The following is a 26,246-nucleotide window of genomic DNA, read 5'->3' as shown; positions in this document are numbered from 1 at the left end:
TTAAGGAATCTAGCAGCTTCAGTATGAACTATTACTGCATGCGTTATTTACCTGAAATGCTGTTTTCTTTTTAAGAGGCTCCTCTTCTCTCTTCTCTTCACGTGTCTCTTCCTCTTCATCCTCACTATCTGTATCAAACAGGCTATAGGTCCCACTACGGACCACTGAAAAACACAGATTAAAGTACATAGTTTAACTAGTGAATTTGAAAGTGACAATCAAATTTAAATATTAAATTGTCCCACATGTGATTGTGCAGTGACTGCATTGCAGATGACATAGTATATTGACCACAGCAACCAGACTCATTTTTCTAGCAGAGTTTGGAAAATGAAAGCAAATGTACAGTGTGATTGGTTATTATGGGCTGCACCACTCTTTCGTCACAGTTATCTGTGGAATAGCTTTCAAAATGCATCTAATTTTGATGATTAAGGGCACACCTATACTTGAGAGATAAGATGAGATTTTATACTATTACAAACTGATTTGACACATTAGCTTCTGCTAGTGTTGTTCTTCTTATGTTTTAATTTCCACTTTCACCAATCTTACAGCCAACATAATAGAAGGAATGGGAAGTAAAGGCCAAAAAAAAGAGAGGGGGGTTGTAAATTTGACCACTGGGAACACTGTACTGGAGTATATTGCTGATCTTAAATGTTCCCTCTACTGACGCAGCAGACTCATTCAATCATAATACTTTAGATGCAAATTTGAAGAAAGATAAGGTCTTTTGTACAGAATAACTTTCTAACATTGGTTCTACTAAACATTTATATAAAAATAAACAATGCTTAAATGGACCATCATTCTGAACAAAAGGATTTTTTTTCTTCATTATCGCAGATCAGATGGTTCATCAGGAATCCCTTTACACTAGTATATAGCAACCAGATCAAGATCAGGAACCAATGTGTCTGAATAGCCTCAAGTATCAATCTACCCAAATGCAGATGTTTATTCATCTGACCATCTGACCTGACTGAAGAACTAGGACAATTAAATTGTAAAAATATCTGAATATTCATAGATTCTGCAGATTCATCATCACTGGAGCTTCTGTATTTCTATGACTTGATGAAACCCATTGATTAAATAGAGATGACCTCTTCATGCAAGACTACCAGTGAAATAAACACTGTTATCCTTAGACCACTGTCTTTGTGCTCTCAGGGATGGAATTGGAGACAAAGCCGACAACTCTTGCCAACTTGTTCTGGAAAGGGATTTACCTTTTAAAAATAATAAAAGTAAAAAAAAAAAAAAAAAACCCCCTAGAAATTTCATCTTTTATGAAAGTCAAGAATGAACTACGTATGGAACCCAGTTTATAATTTATTTATGGGGAAGGCTAAGTAGTTTCACTTATGGGTTATTAGTAAGAGGAAGGTGTGGTAAGTGTGGCAATGTAAGTTTGGCATGATTGGTTGGTAACTAACGTCCTCTTTCTAACCACAGGAATGAGGTAACGGTGAGAGAAGGACCTGAAAAAATGGGCGCTAATAACAAGTAAAAGTCAGTGTAGGAGAACTGTGCTAAAACATTTCTCCGCTGCTACTATTTTACATATCTACTATCCATGCGTCTTACTTGTTGTATGGGTAACCCAAGGCTGCCACCATTTCTTTTTTCCATCTTTTTCCTTTTTTTCACTTTCGTCTGTATGACAACAATACAGATATTAGTAAAAGGCTATCCATTCAACTATGTGGATTGACGGAGCAAAAAGAACAGAAATCCAATTTCATATTTTTGAAACTACAGTAGAATAAAATAGTCGTAAACATTTTTGCTTTGCATACTGACATCTGTACCCTTTAAGTACACTGAAAATCCCTTAATTAAATAGACCATATTAATGTACTGGACGTTTCAGTTTGATTTCTACATATCGAAACAGAGACAGGAGAGCTCCATGTAGATTTATTTTTATTTAGATAATGCTGTGTATGATCTAGGCTCTCCTTTCATACATAAGTTGTATCACAACTTTTCCTAACTCTAGAGATAGTCATACCTATATTATGTAAAGAACAATATTCTGGTGTGGATGATTTTTCCTTCTTTTAGACATTGTCATGGCTCTAAAAATGTACCTTGATTTTCTAATAGGTGATATATGATACTGAAAAGAGCGGTAGGCCTGCCACAGAACTGTGAAGCTGGAACTCTCACCTAGGAACTCAGAGAACTGGACTGGTAGGATTGTAGCCAGACTAGTATCTGGTAAATTGTGCACTTCCCAGGAGCTCAGGCTGGGCAGCTGGGATGTGTATCCTAATATAGGAACACAACCCATGACCTGCACCTCAGCATCCAGGACTGGCTCAACCACCACAAACTCAGCACAAGCCTCATCAAACAATCAATGAAACCAAAAGTACAATTCACCACCATTGATGGAGTCACCGATGGTCTGATGGTTAGAGTCTATCTCAGAAGCTGGTATTGGTTTCGATGTATATTTGCTGAGAGGTAGAGCAGAAGTGGAGTACTGGTAGCACAGATAGTGAGGCAATGAGCAGATTAGATGACAAAACTAGAAGTGGTAAGAGACACACTGGAGTTGCTGAGCACTAGAAGGTATGTGAGTGGTGAACAGAGGCTGCTGATAGAAATGTTGAGTACTGGGATAACGTGAACGCAGATCTCATGACACATAGACAATTTGAAAAATAAAGTGGAAGCCAAGTGTACTAAGGGTGGAGTGAGTTGAGGAAAGCGAAGAGAAGGCAGGGTTAGAGGACTTGGGAAGAGATGAGGGCTTTCAAATAGAGCTGTTTAGCAAGTGTGAGAGCGGAGCTATAGGATGAGAGAACGATCTTGAAGTGGAGAAGAGAAGATAATTTTATCCAGATGTGATCACCAGAGCAAGAGCACTTTTTGATAACATAGTGTGGCAGGGTTGGGGAGGGGATCACTGTAAATGAATGGTAACAGTTGGGGCAAAAGAGTCAAGGGCAGTAGTATGGGCATTTCATAAAGGGAGATAGCATCTTCAAGACAGATGGATGTAGTGATGGGGAGAGATGGGAATCTATAGAGGAGGAGAAACTGATGGGGTTAAATGAGTCAAGACTCCAACTAGTAAGAGTGTATTTACATATATAAATTAAAACAATTTCTGTGCTAATTAAATAATTCAAATTATTTAGATATGTTTCTGTATATTTTTATTGCTGGTGCACTATGTCTTAAGTCTTGTGTTTCACCTTTGTCCTTCGGTGATGGCTCAGAGGTGTCCTCACCCGCACAGCTTACACTGTCTTTCCTTGCTTGCTCTTCATTTGATGCTTTCTGTTTAGATTTAATTTGCTCCATCCTATCAGATTAAATCAGACAGATAAATATGTTTGTAAGTAAAAGGCAGCAGTTTACTTTCACTCACCACCGTAAAACTGAAGCATTATTTATTCTATAGAGCAGTAGAATGTTTGACTGAAATAAGTTTAATAATGCACAAAACACACAAATGAAGGTTAAGATGAAGCATTAGGAAATAATAATGGTATTTCTATACTTCCATTAAATCCCTTTCTCTGACAGCTGTGCTCCTCATCCTACTATATCCCCATCCTGCGGGATGCTCCATTATCTATCTAACCAAACAAAGAAAAAATGAAATTGAGGGAGAAAGATAATACACATCACCAAAGAGAAAAACTTAACTTAAAACCTATGTAAACTGTTCACAGGAGAACTAGAGTGTAAAAATGTGGGAGCTCAGAGGTACCCTATAGAATCATGGGGATAATGGATAATGGGGACATCTGAAACATGGTCCTAAATTTGCGATACTCAGCACTTTCTAACCAAAATTGGTGCCCATGGGTGCAAAAACATTGAAGCCGTAAAGTTAGTAAAGGTACTGGATGCAAAAAGACAGTTTACTCAACTGATACAGCTGCTCGGAGAATGTAGCACATTTACTATGATTTTTTTACTTTTTTTTTTTTTTAAATTATGTCAAAAATCATGTTCGTAAATGTGTGATTTAGGGAGGGATGTATTAAAATACATCGCCACTCTAACCGCCCACAGCGGCGATGCTAATCGCATATGTACTAACATATGCGATTAACATCGCAATGCGGTATACGATGCCCCCCGCAATGTTGGCGGTGAGGTCTGCAGGGTTCGGTGGGGGTCTCTGTCAGACCTGGGAGGTGACAAGTACAGGGAGTCCCCGGGCTCCTCCTCTTCCCCCCTGCAGCCGGAAGGACAAATGGCTGTGCTGCGGGGGAGAAGGGCCTCAGCAGCTTACTGCACACAGGTATGCTGGGGGGAGGTCATCGTGAGTGGTGCGGGGCGGCGGGATGTGGCGGTAAGAAGCCCATAGGATTCTATTGGATAACCTCGGTGGCGAAAACCCTGCGGCCGGTGGTTAGTAAAAACCCAGAAAACCGGAGTTTTACCGCATTTTCCCTTTGGTACATCCCGGTCTTAGACCCTGAAACACAAAATCGATCAAAAATCAACCCACCATCGACCAAAAATCAATCAACATCAACAAAAATCGAATTTTAGTTAATATACCCCCAAGAGTTGTTCCAACCAAAGCAACCAAAGATGAAATGCACCCATGGGGAGTCCAAGGTTCTAGGTAAACAGACTTAAGGATGGTCTCTACTTACCTATCTTTTGTATCCTTAAGAACTGCAACATAAAGGACCGGAATAGTGATGGCCTTAAACAATTATACTATATACTGTATATGCATTCTAGGTGCATATTCCTGTATTTCTGTATCCCACTTTGTGTGTAACCTGAAAGGGTTTGGGTTCTGTCCATGCCTCACAATGTAAATCATCCAATTGTGGAAATGAATGTTAAATAGCTTATTATGCAGTACTGTGCCCAAACTGGCTCAATTAAGGGTGCCACTAAGGGACAAAATCAACCCTGCCATAAAGTATTCAGCTGCATAGAAGCAATCAGGGTCGGACTGGCACACAGGGGTACAGGGGAAACCACCGGTGGGCCCCACTGCCTGGGAGCCCACCCCCTCCTCTAGGGATCAGGTTCCAGACTGAGCACTTGAGCTATACGCTATACATAGGTTACCTTATATTGCACAGGTCTATGGTGTATTCACTACAGTACATTGCTGTTATTAATCTGGTACATTATCATGTATTCACTAGCAGTATTTACTATAAATATGTATCAAGGGGCCTAGACCATACACTAATGGTTTGCCATGACTCTAAACATGGGCCCCACAATGGCATTTCCCCGGTGGGCCCTTCATGCCCCAGTCCGACACTGGAAGCAATCGCTTAAGTTTCAGCTGTTTGAACACAGAAATAGTCAGCCAGGGATATAGCACAGCCTGATCAGACATTTGCCATCAACCTAAGGTGTTCCTGCCTGACCGTCCACTAGGTAATTTAAACCTGCAAAAAAAGTTACATGAGAACCACCTCTTGCTTCCTTTTTACTCATTATAGATAAGAACACTCAGTAGGTAAAGCAGAGAAAGTGTCCCCTGAAAATGCCCACAGTTTTGGTACTTCCCTTCAGCTGGAAACTCTAGTAAAGAATCTCTGCTTTAGGCACTCTTTAGCTAGTGAACCAATGCCTGCCAAGGAGAAGGTGCAACTCTGCCTATGGTCTGAACTCCCCCCTCCCAAGTGCCCAGCACACAACTACTGCTGTGGCCCCCTGCTTGTACGTTTTCTAGTATAGGCAGACTGCACCTAACTCATCCTGCTGTGCAGATCACAGCTCACAGCTACAGAGTCTAACCGATTGAAATCCTCTTCTTTCCCGGTAATGAGGAAATTCATTCCACTGATCAGGGTACAGCGATGCTGTATCTGCATGTTGGTTTGGGACTGAGCAGGTCATTACTTGCACCAATAGTTAAGGTGTCCTCCACAAAGGAAGTCTCACATTGACAGCTGAAGACGGCAGGTGGAGTTTACAAGATACAGTGTACCCTAAGCCCGTTTAAGGTGTCATACTGCAATAATAGCCTCCGTAGTAATGAGTAAAAAAAAATTTATGAAACTACTGTACCTAACAAATTAGGAAGTCTTTAAAGAAAAGTACTTGGAGTTTGTGGGTGGTATAAAAAAAACCTCAGTTCATTGCAGGGTGGGGAAATAGTAAAGGGACGAGTACAGACAACTTTATATTGATTTAAAATGCCACATTACTATTGGAGGCCCTATATAACCATGGTCCATTGTCTACCATAGGATAAAAGAAAACTATATATATGGCAAGAACATTGCCACATAAACACAGATACTGTAACATTATAGTTAATTAAATTATGGTAATCAAAAGACATGGAAGCCACATTAAAACCACCACTAGTCACCAGATGGACAGCACTGATCTAGACTAATATAATATATGTATTATGGAATCTACCACTAGTGGTAAGTCCAGACTTAGATTGTACACTGTAGATACAGACATATGAACAGAGAAGTCAGACCCACTTACTGTTTCTTCATCGCCTGAGCACATTTTTTCTCTTCTTCTAGACGGACAGCAACCACTTTCTTAATTTTCTCTTCAAACAGTTCCGCTCCTCTAAGTGTTTTTACAAAGAAGAGAACAAAAAGTAAGAAATATCTTTATTAGTAGCTACATCGTAATAAAAGTAAATTGTACCCACTTTAGTAAACAGTTACCCATTTAATCTTTAACACTGATAATATTAATGGGGCCCATACACTTGTGCAATGCCCCGCGACGCGACATCGCGGGGCATCGCACCGGCAGTTCAGGCGCGATGAAAAGGGCAGTAGTATGGTAGATCGCATGGTAATCACGTGATGGGCACGTCACCGCTGAGTGGAATCGGCCTCTGGACACTCCCGGCGGGTGCCCATCGCACATCGCAATGCGATATATAGCATGTGTTTTTAAAAACACATGCGATCGCACTGTGATTCAATAAATATTAAGTGCAGCACATACTATCTTGAGACGTGAGATTTGACCGGCGAAAAGGTACCTAAAATGTGCATACAATCCTTCGATTTCTTTCACAGATGCGGTCGAATTTGAAGGATAGCACCGATTATCTCACAAGTGTATGGGCACCATTAGTGTTTAACTCCAACATGCAAAGAAGTGCTTAAAATTTCTCGACTAACCTTGTGGCACATACATTGTAAAATTTGGGACTGACCATCAGCTTTGAAGACATTTTGTATTAACCCTTATAGTTTTCTTAGGAGAAAAAAACATTGTCATCATAATTTCTATGTTTGTTTAGAAGGTCAAACTCATGCCAGTAAAAGCATATTCAATATCCTGACCAGATTGCAGAGTTTTATAACCCCATCATACACTTTGCATGCTCTGGTACCCAGCGTTCTCATCTATAGGTGTAGCGGAGTTGTCTAGATCTCTGACACGTGTCCAATTTTAGCTTAAGGAGACTAGCTGGGTGTAAATGAAGCGCATGGAGGCTAAAGTTAGTAGGATGTATCAATGGCATTGTGGAGTATGTACAGTTGTGTGTAATTACACCTGTTTTCAAACAGATCTTCTCCACAAAGGACATGCTGGTGCAAGTGTGCACTAATAAAGATGGCAGCTATGAAACCAGTGGAATGGATGGGGCCATTCGGCTGCATACTGTAGATGTGTACACCTCAGCATACAGGCAAATATATACATATTTAGTTAGTACATACGGGTAGCAGTTACAGTTTGCATTCAACTACTCTATGCATGCAATGGCCCATGTATGCCGAACACAAAAATTCAAATAGAGTGAAGAATGCAGTGTGCAATAGAGGTGACATACCTATCTAATTGTGTATGTGTTTTGTGCACATTAGGGTTAATGCAGGCTTGGAAGTAAATTGGGCGTATTTTGCTCAAAAGATGTGTACACAGAAAAAAATATATATATATATATATACACACATATGTATATATATATTTACATACAGGTATATTCATCTGTACCTATCTCGAGATGCGACAACTTCTACTTGTGTATTTGGTTTGCTACTAGTTATGATTAATAGTGCGCACTTGCACCCGACCTATACTAGGTATGTACTATGTAGCAAAGATACGGCTCCTATTATGCATACATCCAGGCCTGCATAACTCGTAGTTGCGTAGACAACCCACATTGAACTTTGCCTACATGAGTATGCCTCATTACAACCTGTTCCATATCTTATACTTGTGTGCTCCCATTTTCGGAGCATGCGCGGTAGGAATTCCAAAAAGAATTGGGATACCTTTAATTCTGACACAACCTGCCCGCCACAGAACTTTTCAATGTCCCTGACTGCTCCCTCTCCTCCCCGTCATAGTACTCCGCTCGGGGGGAAGGGGGGGGGAGTTTCGCAAAATGACGTCACGACGCAACGCGTCGTTTCTCAATACTCCGCCCGCCGAGCGGAAACCTATGACAGGGCGTCAGGGGATCAACAGGCGAGCTGGTGGGCTGTAAGCCTGTACCCCTGTACACATCACTGACCCCTGGCAACTAGCACTACACACCCCTGGCATTATTACACACACCTGGCAACTGTCATTACACACCCCTGGCATTATTATACACCCCTGGCAACTAGCATTACACACCCCTGGCATTACACGCCCCTGGTATTAATACACACCCCTGGCAACTAGCATTACACACCCCTGAGCCCTGAGAATGAGCATTACCCCTGGCACCGAGCACTACACACCCCTGGCAACTAGCATTACACACCTCTGAGCCCTGACAATAAGCATTACTACTGGCAACGAGCATTAAACACCCCCGGCAACGAGCATTACCCCTGGCAATGAGCATTACACACCCCTGGCAACTAGCATTACACACCCCTGGCAACTAGCATTACACACCCCTGGCAACAAGCATGACACCCATCCCAGAGCATGAAACCCCTGGCAACGAGCATGGATCCCAGAGCATGAAACCCCTGGCAACAAGCATGGATCCCAGAGCATGAAACCCCTGGCAACGAGCATGGATCTCAGAGCATGAAACCCCTGTCAATGAACATGACACACAGCACGTGAAACCCTTGGAAACGAGCAGGAAATTTAAAACTGATTAAAAGCTTTACTGTAAGGCATACTGTATCATGGAATTGTGGTATGTGACATAATATGGTGCAGGGGGTATAATATGGTGCAAAAAGCATTACTGTGTTGGGCTTTATATGGTGGAATTTTTTTATTCCCTGCAGTGGCCAAGGTCTGTTGGTGCAGCCAAAAACCGAGGTCTGTTGGTGAGTCAAAAACTGGGGTGTAAGTTAGTCTTTTCCTGTGAGGCCACACCCATTTTAGCTAGACCAAGTCCATTTTAGCGAGGCCACGTCCCCTCACCAGAAGCACGCTCGACCTTGCCACGTGTAAATTTGTGTGGGGGGGGGGGGCGCATAATCTAGGGGGGAGGCGCATATTTGAATGTTTTGGTTACCTGAGATCTGAGAATCACTGCTATAGTCTATCTGTAGTATTCATTATTAATACTATGTTACACATCCTATCCAATGTTTAAATATAGGTCCAGGGGATGTAGTCACCATCCCGGCGATCGGGATCTTGGCGGTCAGTATGCCAACACCGGGATACCGGCCACCAGAATGCCGGCAGGGGGCCGAGGACTAGTCCCACTCGTGAGTGTCCACGACACCCATATAGTGGGAATAGAACCTGTGGCGAGCGCATGTCCAGGGCCAATGATAGGTTCTTCTGCCCACAGACTCTCTGATTTGCCCCATGCTCCGCAAGGTTGGTAACTTGGATTGTGGAATGCTGCCCACATCTGGAAAAAAAGAATATGCACCCCAGGTGGGCTGGCCCTACTAAAATGAAACATATGGAAACCTGCGTTTACCCCAGAGTAGTTAATTTTGCAGTACTGGTCTTTCAGACTGACCAATGAAACAGTCATCATGCATCATCTGTGTCTCTTGAAAATATCTCTAAGTCAACGTAAGCTTTTTAGTAAAAATGGCACTTGTGAAAATGGGTGGAAATTTGAAGAAAAATCACATGGCTGGACAGTTGATGTCTACAAAAGTGGTGTGCACAATTTCTATATCTATAAATGCCATGTGAAAGTAAAGTACACAATATCTATATCAATAAATGCTATAAGTAAAAAATAAGATACCTTGAAGCCAAGAGTTTAGAGGCTTTCAAGTCTGCCACAACGTAAAGAAAGTAATAGCTGGAGAATACACGACGCTGGATCAAAAGGAAAGTAAAGCAGATTGCATCCCATACAATCCCTGCTTCATTTTCAGGCAGCTCGCATGTATCATCAGAAAGGACAGCTGCAGAGAGATGGCAAAATCAGACCTTGAAGTCATGCACACACAATAAAAACAGTCAGCATTTTTAGACAACCAGGAGATACTTACATAGGTCATATCCCTTGATTGTACAATACATGCTAAATGTCTGGATGAGCCAGCAGTTATTCTTCATCAGCTTATCAAGGTAGGCACATGCCCCGATCTGATTGAATAAAAAAAAAAATATGGATAATATTTTTGCTGTTATTAACTGAATTGAAGCTTAGCATTTTTTTTCTATGTTGCCCTCTACAGTACAACCAAAAAAAAAAGTCTGGGCACAGCCAACATATTTAGAAGAACACATAAATGTTCAGGAAAACTGATCTACAGTAGATAAAAAAAGGATCATCAACATTGTTTTTTTTTAATTGTTATGTTACCTAGCTGTAGAAAAACCCAAGAAAGACGATTAACCACACATACCGAGAGAAGGTTTTTCATGGTGATGACAAAGGCTGTATAGGTTATGAGATAGTCCCAGAGCTTTAGAATATGGCGGACTGGCTTCAAAATCAGACTGCCTCCGAACAGCATGAAATGGAAACAGGCCATCAGGTATCCCATACACAGTATGTTTATGCGGGTCGTTCCAGTGATGAAGATCAAACACAACACAAACCAGAAATGGAAGCTGAAAATCACCACTTTAACCATGTCCAGGTAGGACCTGCATGAAGTGGAGCAACAATATGTGACTAAGGTTAGCAATCTTTCAGTCTTTGCAAAATGAATGAACATAACATAAATGCAGGGCCATGTTTTACGGACTATAAAATAAACTGAAAATAAAAACCGTATTTCGAAATACTCAAATTCTCAGCATTGGATATTGACAAAATAACTACAATACTAGAAAAATGTGTTATCCAGTATACAAAAACACCTACAATAAGAAGGTTATCTGCACAACCTATGTCCACGTTCTGACATGTCCAACACATTGGCATAGGGACTGCACACAAAGCACATGTTTTCTGTACATAGAAAGTTGGAGCAATGGCCCCTTACCATAAGGTATTTGAAAGACAGCGCCAACCACCGTTAGTAGAGTCATCATTAATCATGTGTCAGGAACTTCATTTAACTGAAGCAGAGAGCTGGCACATTATGAATCATGTTTGTCTTCCAGTGCAGATACAGATAGCATCATTGAAAGTCAGTTTTATGATATGGCATTGGGTAGCTGGGAACACACTTTATCAACAAAGGCTACACTAAGTGTAGGGTCATCATTTAACACAGTGGTTCCCAAATGCGGTCCTCAAGGCACCCCAACAGTTCAGGTTAAGGATATTCATGCTTAGGCACAGGTGACTTAATTAGTACCTCAGTCAGTTTGATGACACCATCTGTGCACAAGCAGGGATATCCTCAAAACCTGGACTATTGGGGTGCTTTGAGGACCGTGTTTGGGAAACCACTGATTTAACTTCTATATTATGCTGGTCAGTAGTAGTACTCACTTGCAGTGGATAAAGTTGGGTACAGGACTATACTGGCTCAAGTCTCCTGGATCCAAGTCTTTGCTTATCTCAATGTTATCACCAGCCAACAAACGGACACAAGCCAAGTTCTCATCCTCAAACACCTGCCACTGCAGAGACGCAGAGAGCAGCAGCAGCGTGTCGTCTGTACACAAATTGGAAAGGATGTGACTGTAATATTCTACCAAAGTAGCATGCTTAACATTAATGACACATGGATAATCTGCCAGTGTGTTTAGATCAACAGCATCACTACAGGGGAACTAGGAATAACGAGTACCATTACTATCAAGAAGAAACATGAAAAATCTGTAATAAAACACCATTAAGGTAACTGAGGGAGAAACTATACTGGGCACATAATGAAGACTAGACAACACTGTATAAAGGGGGGTACACGCAGAGAGATCCGTGTTTAAAATCTAAGCAATCTGACTAGATGCTTAGATTTTAAGCACGGATCCTTTGTGTGTATGCCCCCCAGCGATAGTGATGCGCGGCCCCGCGCATCGCTATCGCCAGTGCTAGATTGAGTCTGCATGCAGGCTCAATCTAGCGGGTCGCTCACTTCAGCGCTGTGTGAAGTGAGCGGCCCCCCATCATCACCCCACCTTGCTCAGCACAGCTGTGCTGATCGGGGGGAGAGATGTGTGCTGAGCGGTCTGTGTTAAGATCGCTCCGCACACATCTCTCCCGTCAGTACTGGCCTTAAAGGGGGGTACTCACGGAGCGATCGCTGCTTAAAATCTAAGCAATCTGACTAGATTGCTTAGATTTTAAGCAGTGATCTCTCCGTGTGTTCCCCCACAGCGACAGCGATGCGCGGCACTGTGCATCGCTATCGCTGGTGCTTGATTGGCCTAGTCGGTGAAATTGGCCCCGCTGGATGAAATGAGCACTCAACCTCCCCCCCGTCCATCCATCCGTCCATCCCGCACGCTTAGCACAGGTTCGCTCAGCACACATCTCTCCCCAAATCAGGCCGTGAATACGGCCCTTATCTCTTTTGCACGTATTCCAATAAGGGAAAATATCTGTTATAAAGAGAGAGAAAGAGATTGAGAGAGAGAGAGAGAGAGAGAGAGAGATCCTTTGCTGTACTCTATTAATTTACATACACAGCAGAAATCCTGGATCAGGGCTTTTGGCAAAGTCTGGAAGATAGAGCCACTTGATAAGGTTGGAATTGGGTTTCAGTTGCAATGTTCTCCATGGATAATCTGTACCAGAAAAGTGTTATATATCATTACTGGAACGTACTGTGTTAGGGTGGTCACATGTGTAAATGTGTGTCAGCAGTGTTGTAGTGAATCATTATTACACAGAGTTGCAGCTGCATTGTAGTGAATATTTATACCGTGCATCAGCTGCATTGCAGTGTTTGATTACACAGAGAGCAAGCTGTACTGTAGTATTTACCTGTGCAGAATGCTGGAGGAATGCCAATACAGAGTAGGTACTGGAAAGTCATAATACTGGCTGTAAAGCAGCAATAGATAGGCCAGACCTCAGCAATGGTTTTTCTGCGACGTAAATATAGTAAGTAAAGCAACCATCCAGCATGCAGCGCTGCATAAAAATCCATCCGCTGCCCAATAACATTTACTGCGATGACATAACAAATCTGAAAGAAGGAGAGTTTATTTCACAACTTTGTCTATGCATCTACATCCTATCAATGTTTATAGGAGATTAAAAAAGTAATTTGAATAGTACATTTTTAAATTTTGTAACAGGTACAAAAGGTCGACAGGGTCAAAAGGTCTATGTGAAAATGGGTGACACAAGTTTTTTTTTTGGGTGGGTGGGTTTGGTCATTTTGTATGTTTCACCATGTCTGAGCCAAATTAGTGGAAATGTGCACCCTTGCGGGCTCACTTCACTCACCACACTTCGGGCAGGTTACTGTTCCCAGTCGTAGTCCACATGGATGATAAATTAGGAAAAAGTAAAAAAAAAATGGGAAAAAAACTTGTGTCAACCATATGTGTGTCGACCATTGTCATGTCAACCTTTAGCACTGTCTACCTTTTATCTGTCAACCTTTTGCATTTAGACCATTTGGGGTCGACCTATTAACGGTCTATCTTTTTACTGTAGATCTATATCATCTAGCCAGAGACCTCCATCAATTAATAGAATAACAGAGTCCAAGGAGAGAGAAACCATAGAAGGAACATAAAAATTGTGATATGTAAAATTCTTAATTAAAAAAAACATGTCAACGAGAATACCACCAGAGTGTAATAGTGGGTGTCCAGTGGACAACGAAAATAGGATTTAACATAGGTATAAAAAGGCAGATTTCTCTGACATTCACTGGGGAACACTGGTATAATGGGTGGAAGCCACAGCACTATGGGTGGAAGCATTCTGAAATAACAGACTGTTAAATATTAGCTCTAAAAGAGGCATCCTTGGTGCAAAATGATATAACTCATATGACTTTGTGAAAGTGTGGACTAATGGCCAGAAAACAGCTGTTCCACAGAAACCCTAGGCTGCACCGTCCAGGAAGCACTCACTAATTTGCTGGGGTTTGCTTTCCTATTATCTGGAACAGCAATGACTGCACTGATATAAGATCAATGAATTACCAAAATAGTCCATATGGCTATAGTCTGTTGGGTTGCTAGCCAACCCCTCATATAGAAAAACAGTTTTATCTGTCTTATGGATGTCAGCAATTCTAGATAAATAAATCTTTAGCACTGACCACATCCAGAAGAACAGACTCCTGTTTAGGAGACCCTTTTGGAGATAATTTTGTAACTTCAATGTTCTGGTTTAATTAGAATGTACAGTAGCTACTGTACAACCTTTGGTTGGAAAGAAGGCTTGTATGCAGAACTGGTCTGCCATGAAAAACAATACAGGGGTTTGCAAGAAATATCTCCCAGTTCAGAAAACCTGCAAAGGACATTGCTCAAAGAAAGGATTTTTTCCCAATAAAGAAGTCTAAGTCAGACAGTAAGGGCTCAAATGGTGAAAGCTTTAAACCCGACAAAACAGTATTTAGATCCAACGGAGGCGGAGCCAATGGAGGACTGTAAAGCTGGGTACACACTGTAGAGATGAATACCTGGATGATATGGGGGCCAATAGTCTGACATATCGTATCCGCGGTACACATCAAAATGATGTAATGAAGGACAGAATGATCTCTCGTTCTGTCCTGCATTACACTGCACGGCGCCGCATATGTTGACATGTGGTATGATATGTTTAACAATCTATCTCATGCATATCAAAGGGAAAACAAATTGAGAATCATAAAAAGTATAAAATTATTCTGACCCAATAACTCACCTCCAGCCCAAACTTGTAGAAAGAATAATTGACAAAATATTTGAAGCAGCTGACAAGTCCGTCATCAAGATCTTTCCGGGTGATGTTGTCAAAGATGCTCCCAGTGATGGGGGTGGTGAGCTTGTTGTGAACCCGGTAATAGACTTGGTGCCGATACACTGTTACCTGAATAGCCATCAGTGCCAGAACAGTCAGATGGTTCTGCAGTTAGGGACAGACAGACCTCAATGTACTTATCACTTAGCATAGTATTACAGTAAAATGTATTAACGTATACTTGTCACCTCTGTATCCATGTCTGTTGCCTCAGTCATATCATTTGTACATGATTACTTAATAGGCTAAACAATGGTGTAACCTCAAAAAAGTGGCTACCACAGATACGAAGAGCCAAACAGCCCCTCTGCAATGGAAACAAATGTTTGAATCCACCATAGCCACCTTTATGGAGTGCAGACAGAGAGAAGGACTTAGGCAGAGTAAAGGCAGCTCTAGCAAAGTAGGGAGTAGATGAACCAGAGAGACAAATGAGATTATAGAAATGAGAGAAAGGGGTGGAAACTTAAAGTTTGGTCCTAAATCTGATGAAGTGCTCTCTTACAACACCCAGGTGTTTTCCAACACAAATTAATTGGGATTCATAAATTAAGAGGGCCACACACCTAAAGATTTATTGTCTGATCAGGCTGGTTAAAACGAAAATTTAGTAATAGATAAGAGCAAATGATAATTGACCATTTGCCTCCAAACACTGAAAAACAGACAAAAATGGTCAATCAGACAAATTGGCTAATTCCATTTGATTTAACTAATTTGTCTGAACGACCATTTTTGTTAGTGTTCCGTCATTTTGGAGCAAATGGTCAATTGTCATTTAGGTGTATAGACCGCTCCAGTGTATGGAGGTGTGTTGCCATATAGGTAATTGTTCGCACTTAATATAATATTAGGGTAATGGATACTGTCTGAATTAAAATATAATTCATTATAAATAGGTGATGTAACCATAGTGAATGGTATAGGTCTATATATAGTAAGGAATAGATATGAAATAGGTTTGAACATATGAGGAAATGTTTAGATGATTTAAGAAATAATGTTTATATATGTGTTTATATAGATGTGTATTTGTGTAAGACATTGTGTAGGGAACAGGTTTATACTGTTCTAGCCATAAATGAGGCTAGAGAGGTCACAGTATAACAAAGAATGCATTTATAATGAGATGGACACTGGAATCCACAGGTGTATATTTAGATCAGAATCAAGATTTTCAATACCTTTGGCAATTATAAAACTAGCTGGTCAATGGTCCAGTTATAGGTCAGATCATGGGTCATAAAACAGTAGATTACATTAGCTACTACGAAAAGAGATCACATCCATTGATAAAACATGGTCTAAACCACTTCAGGCAAAACTTGTCAATACAACAGAACTTTGGATGAAAGACATTCTGAATTTTACAATACTCTTAATGCTTGAGGCAGGGTGGGCACCACACATTTTATGACACCATGCCTTCTTGAGCAGGACAAGCCAGCTCAGTTCACTGTTTGTTTTATGACACCTTGCAATGTAAATGGAAAACCTATAATAAGCTATTACATTGAAAACATTGAGATTATACCAGCTAAATGTTAATTTATAGGTATATATATACATGAGCTCAGTCAATGGTAGGTAGGTCAGTCAGGAGGAGATGGAGGAGGAAGGAGAGCAGGAAATGAAGTAGAAGATGCAGACGGAAGCTTGGTGCAGGAGAGAAAGGAAAGGATCTTTAGGATGGTAACTTGCAAGTATACACTTTATGTTAGTAATTGTCTAAGTTTGTGAAACTGTGTTATGTTTGTTCTATAATTAAGGAAGCATAACTATTACTAGTATATATATCACTACTGTGTATATCGCATTCTGTATGATTTGATTTTGCCTGCAAATAAAGACTCAGATGATAAGAGCTGTGAATTCCATGTTTAAACTCACTTTGGAATCAGAATTTCATAATTCATATGTATGAGAACTGCATATATGCATCAGCTACCTAGTTTGTAAGACTTACATATTTGCAGATATATATGATAAATGTATATTATAAAATATACATATATTATTATTGAAGAGTCCACTTTTCAATAATTGGCACCCCAGACATTAATATAAAAATATAATACTATATAAGATTCCTCAACAGGTGACAGGTACATACTAATTCTAATTACACACAGAGGTAGCAAAGTGCATAAAAGGAATGGAATACTATACACACGCATACATAAAGAGCTATGTGTACCTGGAGGCAGGGTAAAACACTATCTGCACATTTTTGCAGACCCCCAAACCAAAAAGCAGGGTCCACAGGAGCAACATATAGCACAGATTTCTGTAGCAACTCATCTGCAATTGGACTGTAGAGACTTCCATTGCGATATAAGCCCTGGGTGATAGAGCAAAAGACAAAAGTGATGAGTGTAATGACACGGAATGATAACTTTGGTCAGGTAACATATGAAAAGTGGGACTTTATACGTTTTCTGAAATGTTCAGTGGTGCTCAAATAAGGGTCTCCATTACCATACTGCTTCTCTGGATTTTCAGAAATAAACAATGCTTTAATGTTACTAGCATAAAGAACAGAAAATCAGAAACATCCTATCCCCCAATCAGGACACTACCTCAATTCCTCAGCCCTCTCTGCCAAGGCAGCTAGTCTGTGCACAACTACACACACAGGGGTCCATGAAACATGACTGTTAGGAGCTGGTTTGCTGGTACTTTATCTCCATCCACTTTATCTCTCTCCAAGGCTTAATACATAGACTCCAAAGTCTCAGTCCTGCCTGATTCTTGTAGGTGTGGCCACAGGCCCCTTGGCCTCTACTGGCTTGACTTGGCTGTGCAGCCCCACCTGGGCTGTATCCTCTGGACAGCAGATTAGTGTGGTCACACCCCTTCTTAAACCTGTTTTGGGCAGATCTCACCGTAACTGCACAGATTCAGTGGCTCATCACTGCCACCTAGCTTCATTCTACCACATTACAGACAAATCATACTACCAATGTTTATTTCAATATTTTTACAACTGTGTTTGAAAAAAATTAGATTTTAAGTCCTACAAATGACAGGGTTTAAAGTTTAAATAGCATCTTATACAACATAATGTATGCACATAACATACCTCGAGAATCCATTTTATTTCCTACCCTGGCCCACCTCCTTTATATCCCCTAGTTCAACCAAACTGAATTAAAAAAAAAAAAAAAATTCTACTATTCTATATGAAAAGATGACAGAGAAACACTCACTTCAGTGCAGTTGGATGAAAACTCCAGCGGTTTCACAAACTTCAGCTGATACATCATTTTGCAAATGACCATAACACAGGACCACACGGTAGAAATATTTGAAGCATAGGGACGGATGTTTGAGTACGGCAAAGCAAACACCCAGGGCATGAAGAAGAGGCAGTTCATAAGGGAGACCTGTGGACACAAAAGGCAGTCTGAGAAAAGTCAGACTAATAAAACCGTGGGAAGACACAATGCACCAGATATGACATTTGTTGTTATCTTATAATACCACTGGTGGTGTAGCTGTTGATATTTTTTATAAGATAATGCTTAATACCTCTCTAACTGCGATATAAATGACCATAGTGGACACAATCTTGTTGATGTGCAGTTCCAGTAGCCTCCACAGCAGTACTTGGACATCATGGATAAAATGCAGCAGAATCAGCAGCAGAGACATTAACTTGTCAATCACAAGAAGCCATGGGTTGGTGCTATCTGGAAAAGGTTGAGATTTGTTATTCTCCAAATATTACTGATTTGCCTACAGTATGAAATCCAAGGGGTTCAGTTCCATTTAGGCTGCTTTCTCATAAGTTTCTCATAAGGCACATATATGCTTTCCATGGGACAACAACTCATCTGCAGCATATAGACCACTCACCAGGGTATATAGTGCAGCTATAGAATACATCATTTATTTCTGTTCTGATGTATTGAGGTGAATGAACTTATTAAGGTGAGTGCTGGGCTCTCGGTGTAATATTATTTAAGCAATGTGGTCATAGGCCATTGCTCCCCAGTCTGTTCCTCTAACAGTCAACGTTTCTGGGTCATGCTGGACCCCGTCATCAGTACAAAGGAGTTAGAGCAAGTAAAAAGCTTAGCATAGCAACCTCAAATGAAAGAACAGCTAAGCATATGCATAACCCAGAAATGTTGACTGTTAGAGAAATACCAAGTTTCATGAGCTGCATTGTATGTATTCAATACATGTTCTCGCATTACCTCCTGTTGAAAATATATTCTTTTGCAAAAATACCTGGAGTGCCGTTTTTGTAGACAGACTTGTTCTGCTTACTTTGGATACTTGTATATATATATATATATATATATATATATATATATATATATATATGCACCGAATAGGTAATCCATCTAGCGATCATTCAGGTTGGTCACAGCCAAATCTCTCTTGTGCAGAGAAATCCCAGATGGCAGATTGTTTCTCTTAAGGTTTGGTGGCTGGTGGCTTGCAGATACCTGATCCTTAGGGTCAGTTGTGTGGTGAGGGACAAGATTTTCTTCTGTTTGTTCACATATGTTATGACTGGCAGCCACCAGCACTAGTTTTGCTTATTACATTGACCATAAATAATTTGAAGTGGTCCTGGACCACCTGTCCAAGGCACCCCTGCAAGTGTCCTGATGCACCCCAGGGAGCCACGGCACACAGTTTGAGAACCACTTATTTAGTCCAAAGTATTTCACCTGCAGGCAAACATAGCAGTCAGGCCTCAGCTTCACGTAACACATAGAGTGTCTTACCCAACCGTCCACTAGGTAATTTGATATCAGAGCTTGAACATGTCACTGAAGTCTCCCCAGCAGAAGAGGCTCTGCTGACTTTTTTGCTGACATTACAGAAATAGTGAAATTAAAGTGCATAGGCGTAGAATACAAATGCTAGGAGGAAAGTGAGCTACATCAGAGACCAAACTCCAATTAAATAAATGAGAAATTATGCTAATTGTACACTATGCATGTCTGATACCAGAAAGAATGGGAGGTGACAGTAGGAGTTGCTTTCCAACACCTCGTTGTCCCCTTTCATAGCAAACAGTGGGCCTGACTCAGAAATGGATGCTGCTCTGTCCGCTCTAGTACCTGGTGCCAGATTCGCATCTGTGATAATATGCAAAGGCTAGCTTCAGCATTTCCCTTGTGTACCAACATGCACCGGAATGTGCAAGCCCTGAGACGCTCGTTTTTAGCACCTGGTCCTTGTAGAACCTCCGGTGGTTCTAGACAGTGCATCATTGGTGCACCATCAACATCGGCACTTGCACCAACTCTATGGCAGGTGCAGTATCTCCGTCTTATCATGCCCTCATGTCAGTTGTTGAAACAGCAATGGCAGGTGACACTTAACCAAGTGAAATAAATAAATAAATGACAATAAAATATTACTTTAACACAATAAAGAGAAGTGCACCTCTTTATCCCATGGTTCCATTGTCCCCCAATCAATGCTTAAGAAACAAGGATTTGTTGCCCTTAGCCAGCATAAAAAATAATTGCTATAGGCATCACCACTTTTTTATGAATCCATTTTCATAATGTCAGAAAATAAATATATATATACTGTCCAGGAGGTTTTTGTGTTTTACCATCAGATGGATTACTGTCCTGTATCATATCTCCATCAGCAGCAATGTTATCAATTCTTTCCAATGTACTTGAACTGTTCCTTTTCTCAGCTTCCAGCCTGCACAACACATGCACAGATCATATTTTATGCGAGGTATGAAATACTGATTTCTAATATCTTTATCACTTATCACAGTAAGTTATTTTTCTGCTCAAGAGAGAAGATAGCTGTGGATATTCCCACTCCCTGCCTTTTGTGGTACTTTGAGGTAACGTATTATTTAAAAAGACATAATATACTCTTAACAAATTGGAGTGGAAAATGTGATTTAGACCTAATGTGTACAAATATATTCTTGGGCTATATGAAAATTTGTCTGACAACCTCTTTGGATTGTACCTGTGACAAGTGGTCATCCACTGCACCCGGAGGAACAATATCACTACAGATAACTGTAGAACATTACCACTACAGATATAACTGTGAGATTAGTTATTTTAATAGTATCATTTGTATTAGGAACATATTAATACACTGAAAAGACTAATCCAGTAATTAATTTGAGTGTGATGTATTGAGTCAGGAAGAATTGTATTTTCCCCTGTTAGTTTACATTGGCAGATGATTATATGGTTGTTCTTTTCCTTGCCCTGGATCAATCATTTTAAAACTTATAGAAATGTTGGTAGACAATTATTTAAATATGGTAGAAAGAATACAAGTAGGATCTATCCCGCAGACAGGTATCTGAAGTGTATATACTGCCTACCCCATAAAACGGGATCAGTACTAGATCCCGCCGGACGAGATCCCGGCGGTCGGAATACCGACACCAGGATCCTGACCGGCACAATCCCGACAGGGGGGCAAGCGCAACACAGCCCTTTGCGGGCTCGCTGCGCTCGCCACGCTGCACACTAATTTATTCTCCCTCTATGGGTGTCGTGGACATCCACAGAGGGAGAATATGTTGGGATTGTGCCAGTCGGGATCCCGGTGTCGGGATTCCGACCGCCGGGATCCCGTCCGGCGGGATCTTGACCGCATCTCTATAAAACACTTGTGTAGCACTAGCATAGCACTACTGTGAGCCATGAAATATAAGCACTTTGTTCACGTGTTGAGTTTCAATAGATGAGAAACAGGCTGTTCCTTACGTCTTGTGCAGGTTGCCAAGGTTGTCTTTTATCCTGCAAAGGGAAAATAATCTGTGATTTCTACCATGCACTTTATCCACAATAAGAAGATGTAAATGTTTAAATAAAGAAAAGTCTGTATTTTGCTGCATCTCACAATTGTTTAGTTAACTGTGTATATGCTGCATTCAACATATGCAACTTAAAGCACATACGAGCGATTCTGAGTAACATGCATCCAAGTCTCTTCTCGCTGATCGCAGAATAGGCGTTACTGATCCCGTAAGAGTTGTAACCTAATCTGACTTGTGCATAATGATTTTGCATGCCTTTCTCAGTTGCATCTGCTGCACTAAGCAGGGGGTAGATGTAAGTGCCTTACTACAGATGGCGGCTGCTCTACAGGTCATAGGGCAGTAGGCGGTGCAATTGCATTGATAAGTATGACTCAGTATACGGGTGGATATTCGGATAGAACTTCCAATTGGAATTACCACCACACTACATGCTACTCAAAATCAGGCCCTCTATGAGTAACTTTAACCTTAAACTAAAGTTGTATATATAATTGGGCTTACTTGACCTGTGCCTATATAGACAGAGGGGCAGATGTACTAAGCCTTAGAGAGAATGATAAAATGGAGAGAGATAAAGTACCAGCCAAACAGCTCCTGTCTGCCATGTTAAAGGTTGTGTTTGAAAAACGACAGGTTGATACTATAACTCTCTCCACTTTATAACTCTCTAAAATTTAGTACATCTGCCCACCGATGTATTTATTTGCTCCACTTATATATACAGTGCATCTGGAAAGTATTCACAGTGCTTCACTTTTTCCACATTTTGTTATGTTACAGCCTTATTCCAAACTGGAATAAATTTATTTTCCCCCTCAAAATTCTACAAACAATGGGGGTAATTCGGAGTTGATCGCAGCATCAAATTTGTTAGCAGTTGGGCAAAACCATTTGCACTGCAGGTGGGGCAGATATAACATTTGCAGAGAGAGTTAGATTTGGGTGGGGTGTGTTCAAACTGAACTCTAAATTGCTGTGTAAAAATAAAGCAGCCAGTATTTACCCTGCACAGAAACAAAATAACCCACCCAAATCTAACTCTCTCTGCAAATGTTATATCTGCCCCCCCTGCAGTGCACATGGTTTTGCCCAACCGCTAACAAATTTGATGCTGCGATCAACTCACAATTACCCCCTATACCCCATAATGACAACGTGAAAAAAGTGTTTTTGAGATTTTTACAATTTATTAAAAATAAAAACTAAGAAATCACATGTACATAAGTATTCACAGCCTTTGCCATGAAGCTCAAAATTGAGCTCAGGTGCATCCTGTTTCCACTGATCATCCTTGAGATGTTCCTACAGCTTAATTTGAGTCTACCTGTGGTAAACTCAGTTGATTGGACTTGATTTGTAAAGGCACACACCTAGCTATATAAGTTCCCACACTTAACAGTGCATGTCTGAACACAAACCAAGCATGAAGTCAAAGGAATTTTCTGTAGACCTCCAAGACAGGATTGTCTAGAGGCACAAATCTGGGGAAGGGTACAGAAAAATATCTGCTGCTTTGAAGGTCCCAATGAGCACAGTGGCTTCCATCATCCGTAATGAAAGAAGTTCGGAACCACCAGGACTCTTCCTAGAGTTGGCCGTCCGACTAAACCAGGGGTAGCCAACCCTGGTCCTCGAGAGCTACCAACAGTGCACGTTTTCCAAGTCTCCTCACAGAGTCCACCTGTGGATCTTTTAAAATGTGACCGTTAGTAATAACTGCACATGTGCACCTGCCAGGTGAGCTGGAAAACTTGAACTGTTGGTAGCTCTCGAGGACCAGGGTTGGCTACCACTGGTCTAAACTGAGCAATCAGGGGAGAAGGGCTCTAGTCAGGGAGTTGACCAAGAACCCGATGGTCACTCTGTCAGAGCTACAGAATTCCTTTGTGGAGAGAGGAGAACCTTCCAGAAGAACAACCATTTCTGCAGCAATCCACCAATCAGGCCTGTATGGTAGAGTGGCCAGACGGTAGCCACTCCTTAGTAAAAAGCACATGGCAGCCCGTCTGGAGTTTGCCAAAATGCAAGAACTTGGTATCTGCACACTCAACGATATAGAGATATCGTGGTTGTGTGAGGTTCGTCACCACACATACACTAATAGAAGGCGCCTATTTTCATATAATGCATAATATTCGGTACATTCAGGGGGTGCTGTCAACTACAGTATACATAAATTCAAATTTGGAGGAAAGAAGAAACTGAAAGAGTCTGTAATGTTGACGCACTAACTAGAAATACATTTTTTTTAAAGATAACCTTTATTAGATATTCATTAAAAATAAAAGTAATTATGATTGATCCAGACTGCAGTGAAACGTAGAGGTTAAAAATCGACAAAGACTAACATATATGTGAGGTGAAGAAAATGAACAAATGTGAATAAAGATTTAAAATGCGTGCCCACATGTGTGTCCCCCTCCCCCCCCCCCCCGTTTTTTGTGTGCAATCTCCTCAAGATTGATATATAAGCCTAAATATTGCCAGTAATCAATACTTAATTTATAATGTTTCCAATAGCTCAATCTTATATCTCACTGAATCTTATATATACCTTTACTCTCAATGATAATTACCTCGTGGGAATGATCACATATACAGAGGTTGAGAGTTTAGGTAACTATAGGGCTATTGATTAAATACTAGATTTTCCTCTTGATCACTCCATAATCCCTATATTAACATTCATGAATCATACCCTACCACCACATAAATCTCTATATATCAGGAATATTTCAGAGTTATTACCCTAAAAATATTTCAGAGTTATTTTTAGGGTAATAACTCTGAAATATTCCTGATATATAGAGATTTATGTGGTGGTAGGGTATGATTCATGAATGTTAATATAGGGATTATGGAGTGATCAAGAGGAAAATCTAGTATTTAATCAATAGCCCTATAGTTACCTAAACTCTCAACCTCTGTATATGTGATCATTCCCACGAGGTAATTATCATTGAGAGTAAAGGTATATATAAGATTCAGTGAGATATAAGATTGAGCTATTGGAAACATTATAAATTAAGTATTGACTACTGGCAATATTTAGGCTTATATATCAATCTTAAGGAGATTCCACACAAAAAACGGGGGGGGGGGGGGGGGGGGGACACGTGGGCACGCTTTTTAAATCTTTATTCACATTTGTTCATTTTCTTAACTTCACATATATGTTAGTCTTTGTCGATTTTAACCTCTACGTTTCACTGCAGTCTGGATCAATCATAATTACTTTTATTTTTAATGAATATCTAATAAAGGTTATCTTTTAAAAAACTGTATTTCTAGTTAGTGCGTCAACATTACAGACTCTTTCTGTTTGCCAAAATGCACCTGAAGGCCTCTCAGACCATGAGAAACAAAATTCTATGGTCTGATGAGACAAAGATTGAACTCTTTGGCGTGAATGCCAGGCATCATGATTGGGGGAAACCAGACACCGCACATCACCAGGCCAATACCATCCCTACATTGATGCATAGTGGTGGCAGCATCATGCTGTGGGGATGTTTTTCAGTGGCAGGAACTGGGAGACTAGTCAGGATAGAGGGAAAGATGAATGCAGCAATGTACAGAAACATCCTGGATGAAAACCTGCTCCAGAGTGCTCTTGACCTCAGACGTTGAGCAGGACAATGACCCTCAGCACACAGCCAAGATATCAAAGGAGTGGCTACAGGACAACTCTTTGAATGTCCTTGAATGGCCCAGCCAGAGCCCAAACTTGAATCCGATTGAACATCTCTGGAGAGATCTGAAAATGGCTGTGCACCGATGCCTCCCATCCAACCTGATGGAGCTTGAGAGGTGCTGCAAAGAGGAATGGGCGAAACTGCCCAAAGATAGGTGTTCCAAGCTTGTGGCATCATATTCAAAAAGACTTGAGGCTGTAATTGCTGCCAAAGGTGAATCAACAAAGTATTGAGCAAAGGCTGTGAATACTTATGTACATGTGATTTCTTCGCTTTTTATTTTTAATAAATTTGCAAAAATCTCAAAAACGCTGAATACTTTCCAGATGCACCGTAACATGTTCTTTAGTATTCTTTATCCATGATATTGAAGGGAACCAGTCAGGATTCCAGCGGTCGGGATCCTGGAAGCCAAAATACCAACACCGGAATACCAACACTACTAAGAATGCCAGTGCCAGCATGCTGACATTTATCACTATCCCAGTGCTGGGATCCCGACGGTCGGGACACCGAATAATGATTTCCCAGGCCAACAGATAGGTCAGCCTCGGGGGGGTGGTGTGGTCTTGGTTAG

General features: G+C 40.9%; 1 protein-coding gene across 1 annotated transcript in view; it reads right to left on the bottom strand.

Moving 5' to 3' along the window:
• LOC135057252 (piezo-type mechanosensitive ion channel component 2-like) overlaps positions 1–26,246 on the bottom strand; it is a 216,119-nt gene that overhangs the window by 106,605 nt on the left and 83,268 nt on the right. Inside the window, 16 exon segments of the mRNA XM_063963144.1 lie at positions 52–164; positions 1,594–1,662; positions 3,216–3,325; positions 6,460–6,549; positions 10,121–10,283; positions 10,371–10,467; positions 10,731–10,974; positions 11,771–11,936; positions 12,910–13,011; positions 13,211–13,415; positions 15,101–15,301; positions 17,394–17,537; positions 18,406–18,582; positions 18,728–18,888; positions 20,781–20,870; positions 21,905–21,951. Coding sequence (XP_063819214.1) covers positions 52–164; positions 1,594–1,662; positions 3,216–3,325; positions 6,460–6,549; positions 10,121–10,283; positions 10,371–10,467; positions 10,731–10,974; positions 11,771–11,936; positions 12,910–13,011; positions 13,211–13,415; positions 15,101–15,301; positions 17,394–17,537; positions 18,406–18,582; positions 18,728–18,888; positions 20,781–20,870; positions 21,905–21,951 — 2,179 coding nt within the window.

The sequence above is a fragment of the Pseudophryne corroboree genome, chromosome 3 (genome assembly GCF_028390025.1).
Source record: "Pseudophryne corroboree isolate aPseCor3 chromosome 3, aPseCor3.hap2, whole genome shotgun sequence".
In the NCBI taxonomy this organism is placed as follows: Eukaryota; Metazoa; Chordata; class Amphibia; order Anura; family Myobatrachidae; genus Pseudophryne; species Pseudophryne corroboree.
The sequence above is the reverse complement of the archived record's forward strand: the minus strand, read 5'-3'. Positions and strand labels throughout refer to the sequence as shown.